Genomic DNA, 7,114 nt, shown 5'->3' on the forward strand with positions numbered 1-7,114 from the left:
AAAATGAGGGGACGCGGCGCGCGTGCCCGGGTTTCATCGATTTTCCCCCGGTTATCTACGGCGGAAAATGCGACGCAATCGTAAGTTTTCACCTTTGGTCGTCGCGGCGTGAGAATGCCCATCCCCGAACATTTTCCGCGACCATGAGCAGCCTCCAGGACTACGCCCCCGTCCTCGTGCACTGGTCGTTCGGCTCCGCCGTCTTGGTGGGGCTCGTCGCCTCCGAGTTCACCGGTGCCGAGACCGTCGCGGCCCTCTGCATCGCTTGCTGCGCGTCCACGTTGTCGGGTAAGTGGGCACCGTCCCCGTGGGCGTCCGGGTGACTCGAACGGCACCCCCAGGTCTCTGCGGCGCCGACGAAGAGGCGCCGTCGAGGCGGAGACGCGGCCTCGGCGACCTCCTCGCCTTTCTAGCCATCTGGCTCGACGCGCTCACCAACTTGGTGGCGGCGTCGACGTGCGCCCGTCTAGCGAGCGCCACCGTCGACTACATCACCAAGGGCAGCTTCCGGGAGTTCCTGTTCGGCCTGCAGCAGCACTCGCTGGGCGAACCGTGGCCCGACGTCCTCGGCGTCACCATTGTCCTCGTCGTAACCGCCCTCTTCATGCTGGGCCTCGAGGTGAGCGTGAAAGTCAAAGAGTACAAGATAGAGGGGAGGTCGCGTATACTCGCACGAATGCCATCTATTATTTGTGTCCAAGTACTAAAGTACTGTCATGGCGGTTTAAAGTAACGCGTCACACTGAAAATACTACAGTAGCTTGTAATGGATAACCGCACTTTATTTATATTGTAATAAAAAAAAATTGATAACTATTTCGACATAATTTTTTTTTCACATTTCACCTTTCGAACTTTAAATTGAATGGAACCGTACGTCCCGCGCTTTTTCCGTTTTCATGACTGGGCACAATCACTAGAGGCGTTTTTTCGAAAGTATGCGCGCCTGGCAACGGAACCTATATCGCGTTTGCGTTTGCACGGATTTAAAAAAAAAACATTTCTCGAAAACGGTGTACGAGGTCGAAAAAAATTGGATATCCAAAGATCCGCAGGACCCAACGCTGTAAACCTTAATTCTTGGAAATTTTTAAAAATGTACAGGGCGTGGTCAGTATTCGCAAAAAACTGAGAATGGGGTCTCTCTTTTAATGAAAATTTGCCATAATTGTACAGGGTGTTCGCGATATACTTTGCAATAGTATAAAACGTAATAGGGGCCCTAAATTTGCAGCTACCGACTTCAGATTTAGTTGCGATGCAGAAGTCCAGACACACATTTAAACCATTAAACCGCAAAGTATATTTTTAAAAAAATTGTTTTTTTTTTGGGTTATTTAGGTTTCCATAAAAAAATTATTTTCCCCAAAACTACCATTCCGATCGACAAAGTTCTTTAACCAGCAGACGCGGAAGATCTAAAACTTCTGTTTCAAGCATTTTCTTGTATATATACAGGGTTTTTCAGTTAATGACAACAATTTAAATGACCCTGAAAATTGTCCGTTTCTAGAGTAAATTATGAGCAGTAAATCAAAATTTTTAAAAAATATGGCCAATTGGTATAAACAGTGTTATAAGGCACATCGAGAGCAACAATTTTTGTATTTACGGTCCTCTGTTCGGGATATTTGAAAAGCCATCTTGTTGCTAGTAAATTTTTTCCGTACCTCGGTAACGGTAGGTCCTAGAGGACTGCCATTGATACAGAAATGATCAGGGTCGAAAAAAAATTTTTTTCTTATTTTTTGTTTCTCCGTTCTCTGAGACGCGGGTTTTAATTCAATAACTCTCGAGCCGTTTGAACTAGGCGGCTCAAATTTTGCTCCCTTTTTACAGTTCACTAGACGCACAAGACATTTGAAAATGGCGGCGATCGAAAATTGGCGGCAATTTTTCTTTTTCGGCTGTTTTTGACATTGCTATGAAACACGTGCAGATAAAAGGAAGACAGTCATAGCTCTCGATCTCGCAGAATATATTTCAAAAACCAACAATTTTCTTAAACCAGAACTTTTCCTTTTTATCAAACACGATCCAACTGAGTTATATCAAAGACAAGTCAAGGATGTTATTACTAACTCCACACTATTTAGTGACAAAGACAAATATTTTTTAACAATTATGAATCCACAACCGCCTGAATTATATTCTTTAGTTAAATTACATAAACAAGATATGCCCATTAGACCAGTGGCGTCTTATGTAACAGCTCCAGCAGTTAAACTCTCTACCAAATTAGTAAATATTTTAAAGCCCCACACAGATTTTAAACCAAAATTTGCAATAAATAATTCAAAGATATCAAAATCCCTTCTAACGCAACTCTAGTGTCTTTTGATGTACGAAACTTATTTCCCGGTATTCCACCTATGGACGTGATAGATTTAGTAGATTTCACCCTAACTCGGAAACAGGTTAACCCATTGGTGAAACAAGACTTATTAGATTGCTTAATAGTATCTTTAGACCAAAATTATTTTGAATTTAATGGACAGATTTATATCTCTAAAGACAGTTTGATTATGGGAAACCCACTTGGTCCTTTGTTAGCCGAGATTTTTATGGATAATTTTGAAAATATCATACTAGAACATCCTTTAAGTAAAAGTTTTTTATGGTGGATGATATCATTGCTTGCTTGGTTGGAACGGACAGACAATTGAATTCTTTTTTAAATTACATTAACTCGATACATAATCGTATAAAATTAATTTTTAGACTTATCTATTACGAAAGTGCAAAACAAATTAGATTTTTCCATTTGCCGTAAACCTTCACACACGGACACAGTCATACATAACAGCTCAAATCACCCTTATACACACAAAATGGTTGCATTTAACTCTTTTATACACAGACTTCTTAATACGCCACTCTCAATAGAAAATTACAACATCATTAAACAAATAGCACTGAACAACGGCTACAATTCGTCCATTATAGATAAAATTATAAATAAAAAACAAATCCAGACAACCGCAAACTTTATTTATCCGAAACCAAATACAGAACACGAACAATTTAAAATAATTACATACATAGGAGAACCTAGCGAAAAACTTTCAAAACATTTGTCAAAATGTGGTTTAAAAATAGCTTTCAGAACTAACAACACAATAGGAAAATATTTAAAAAACAATAAAACGAAATGTCCAAAATCCCAAAAATCAGGTGTCTACAGGTTGAAATGCCGATCTTGTCCTAAAATTTATATTGGACAAACAGGTAGATCCTTCAAGAAACGCATTAACGAACATATAAGAGCGTTTAAAAACAATAGCCTAGATTCTAATTACGCTACATACTTAAACACAGAAAAACACATTTTTGACGACTATTACACACAGCCACAAAAAGTAGAAAATTAAATTTATTGGAAACCATGGAGATTAACAAAATGAGACATTCAAATGTGTTGCTTAACGATCAATTTGATTTAAATACCTCTCCTTTATTGAACTTAAATTCTCGCAACAACATTAATTAAGGTTTTATGGTCATTTTTCCGTATATATAGTAGCAGGTAGTTTGTAAATAACAATTGTCATGTCATAATATATAATTCCGTGAAAATCTGAACTTTCAGTTCTTATTTATTTTGTTAAATGGATTTTCGTCAAGTAAAAGCCACCTCAGTTCAATTTAAAAATATATATATATATTTTATTTTTGAAAACTTCTCCACCCTGCATCTCAAGAGTGAAGACGTTTAAGACGTCCACGCGAAGTTTTCTTTTTAAAACGGACCCAAAAATCGCCCCCTCCATCATCGAGATTAAATTAGAAAACACCTTGTGTACAAAGTGCTTACATGAAATGTCAATTTCGAGAGATGGAAATCAACTAAGAAGGTCCCAGCTTAAGGAAAAATTTAAGAAGCCCTTGAAAAGCTTAGGCTTTTTTTTAAATTTCTCTACCGGGGTGCGTCGCCATTTTTGCAGAGGTCGCCGATAATTTCGGCGCTGCTCGCGCTCGTCGCCCTCGCCAACTGGGCCTTCTTCGTCGCGGTCGGCGGCTTCCACGCCGTCCGCCGCCTCGACGAGTGGTTCTCCACATTTGAGATCCGCTCCTTGCCGACGGTGCTGAGGGCGGCCGCCGTCTGCTCGTTCGGCTTCGTCCACAGACTCGACCGTCCCCCGCGACCGCTCGTCGCGTCGCTCGCGCCGCTCCTCCTCTACGGCGTCGTCGCCGTCGTGTTCGGCCTGATGACGCGCCACCGGGAGCTCCTCGGCACCGCTATCCCGTTGATCCAAGTGTTCGAGAACCGCGACGTGGATTGGGCCCGGCCCGCGATGGCCGTCTTCACCGTCAGCGTCGCGTGCCTCCTGCTGACGGAGGTCACGCCCCAGGTGTACTCGGCGTTCGTGCGTCTCGGCGACCGCGATTGGCGCGTCCTCGTCAGCGCCATCCGCTTGCGGAGCGCCGCGACCGGTGCCCCCGTCCTCGCCGTCTTCGCCGCCGGCAGTCTGGCCGCCATTTTGGCGTTCGCGTGTCCCTTGTCCCACCTCGTCCGACTGTTGAACGTCGCCCGTCTCGTCGGCTGCGCCCTGGACTCCTGCCGCGTGATCCTCGCCCGTTATAAGGCGGACGCCGTCCGCGACGAGCTCCGCGGTACCGCCAGCGTGCAGTACCGCAAGCTGAACGGCGCGAGGCGCCACGAGGTCACCTTGAAGGAACGCCTGCGGGGCGTGTTCGGCGCCAAGCCGGTCTACGTGCACCGGCTCGCGTCGCCGAAACGGCCCGCGGAGGAGCGCGAGCGCCTCCTCGGAGAAGGCGTCCCACCGACTATCGACGGCCACTCGGACGACGAGGAGAACGAAATGGACGTGCTGTCGTCGTGCTCCGACAGCTCGACCGACATCGACGTCATCGTCGAGGAGTACAAAGAGGCCCTGAAGGTCGCCGCGGCCGGCGGCAACTTGCACGACGCGCGACGCCCCGCCACGCGGACGACGTTCGCGACGGTCGTCGGGGGCGTCGCGGGCATCGTCGCCGGCGCCGTCGGCGTCGGCTTGTACGTCGCGCGGGTCACGCCCCTCTGCTGGCCCTACCTGGTGGGCGTCGTCGCCGCCGTCCTGCTGGTTACGGCGATGCCGTCCAACGCGTCGGAACGCGCGAAGCCGGGCCCGGTGCCGACGTGGGCGTTCCCCGCCGCCCACGCCGCCTCCGTGACCGGCCACGTGGCCCTCGCGTCCGCCGCCGCGTCCGAAGTGTGGCAGGGCGTCGCCTTTTGGACGCTCGCCGGCCTGCTGCTCTATTGGAAGTGCGAGTGCTGCACGTGCGACCCCGAAGGGCCCGAGGAGTGGAAGCGGCGTCTGCCCGACCACGTCCACGTGGCCAGATGACACCCGGAGTACTACCTGGACGACGAGGACCTCGTCGCCGACGACCACGATGACCCGGCCTTCTGAAAACCGCCGACAACGAACGGAGACATCGCGGACGTAATAATTGAATTATTGTAGGATCAAAAATATTGAGCGTTTATATTTGACGGTACATTAACCGCAGCCCTTCGCAGCACCGCGTCTCAGCAGGCTATAAAATAGGTAAGGTACCCCATAGACGATACGGTTTACCGGAAAACAGGTCCGATTTGCAAACCTGACGGCAAGCCTGTTCTCTCAGGCTCTTGCATACACTTTACGTTTTGTTCACGGGGTTTTCGTCAGTTTTTGGTGTAGTGATCTTCACTAATCTCTATTCCTGTATACTGGACTTGCTCGGTACTTCATGATCACGTAAGAAGTCCAAAAGATGAAAATATCACATCGATGTTCCGCTTGCACCACTTCTTTGTCTTTCCTTATTTTTTTTTAATTCTTTGCGGTACGAACTGTAGCTGCTAAATTTGTTTTTAATTTTTGCACCTAATTTTAAAGCTTTTATTTAAATATTGCTTGCTATTAATAAACAATGTAGCGATCTATATAACTGAATGAATTCTTCTGTAAATGTCTGCCATTTTTTGAAAGTAACTTAATTAAACACTTAAAACGACTCAGTATAGTTCTTCGATTTGTGCTTAACTGATCATATACTGATCTTGTACTCTTATATCGCACATACACGCCTTGCGATAAAACCGTATCGATTATGGGGTGACTAATAAAGAAAAAATCGAAGCTCTTTATTTATTTATTTAATAACAAGGTGATTATTTATTTTATTTTATTTGTCTTAATTCTAAAGGGTAACTGAATTTTTTTGTAAATTCAAAAGAATACGGGAAGGAAAGTAAAAGTACATTAAGTTCAGTTTGAGCGAACAACGTCATTTTTTACGATATATTTGTCCGCGTTCATTGATTTGATACGACTTCTTAATAAAAATTAAAAAACCCACAAACGACATCGAACTAACTTATAGAAAATTATAGCCTATTTATCTAATAATCATATAAGATGTATAATTTGTACAACATATTAGCTTATATATTTAATTTTATCTGTTAACATTATTATAATCTTTTATATAAACAAATATACAACATCCAAAATCACAGTGATATCAGAATTAGCGAAAGATTTGAAATAAGCGTAAATCATAATCGAGTCGCGCCATCTATCGCGCCTAAGACTAATTAAATCGCGGCCTATGTCAACTTGCGGCGTAATGGCCTAGAAGAAGAAGAATTATTGGTAATTCTGTCACGAACTTCGGCGAACTGATTTGTTTCGGGGCAAGTGGAAATGTTTTTTTTTTAATGCTGTTGTTCATTGTTCTGTAATCATAAATTATGAAAAGACACAGGAAGCCCGCAATAAAGGGATTAAATAATTTGGAGAACATTTTTGAGAGGCCACTTCTGTGTCATCAGATGCTTATGGTGCTTGATAAACACATAGAAAATTATGAACGATCTACACTAGCAATAAAATAGGCCCACTGTGTTGCGCTATCATTTCTTAGTTTGTATAAAATTGTTATCGAATTGGGTGAATTTTCCAATTCTTTACCGCAAAATGATTGTTATTCCGTTGGTTCCATCATATAAATTATTTTGTAAAAATTGAAGTGGATTTTTTTTTCGCCGTGTTTACGGGCAAATCTACCGGTGCGCGACGGTCGTAGTGCAAAAACGTGGAATTCTGTGTGCGTGTCGTGTTTT

The 7,114-nt window shown here is 44.3% G+C and overlaps 1 protein-coding gene across 1 annotated transcript; it reads left to right on the forward strand.

Moving 5' to 3' along the window:
- Nucleotides 1–30: 30 nt before the first annotated feature.
- On the forward strand, nt 31–5,348 carry LOC132707936 (probable cationic amino acid transporter). Its single transcript, XM_060679984.1, has 3 exons — nt 31–288; nt 342–619; nt 3,945–5,348. The coding sequence occupies exons 1-3, from the start codon at nt 144–146 to the stop codon at nt 5,346–5,348; spliced, it is 1,827 nt and encodes a 608-aa protein (XP_060535967.1). The 5' UTR covers nt 31–143.
- Nucleotides 5,349–7,114: the final 1,766 nt, after the last annotated feature.

The sequence above is a fragment of the Cylas formicarius genome, unplaced genomic scaffold (genome assembly GCF_029955315.1).
Source record: "Cylas formicarius isolate icCylForm1 unplaced genomic scaffold, icCylForm1.1 PGA_scaffold_9__14_contigs__length_23061073, whole genome shotgun sequence".
Lineage (NCBI taxonomy): Eukaryota > Metazoa > Arthropoda > Insecta > Coleoptera > Brentidae > Cylas > Cylas formicarius.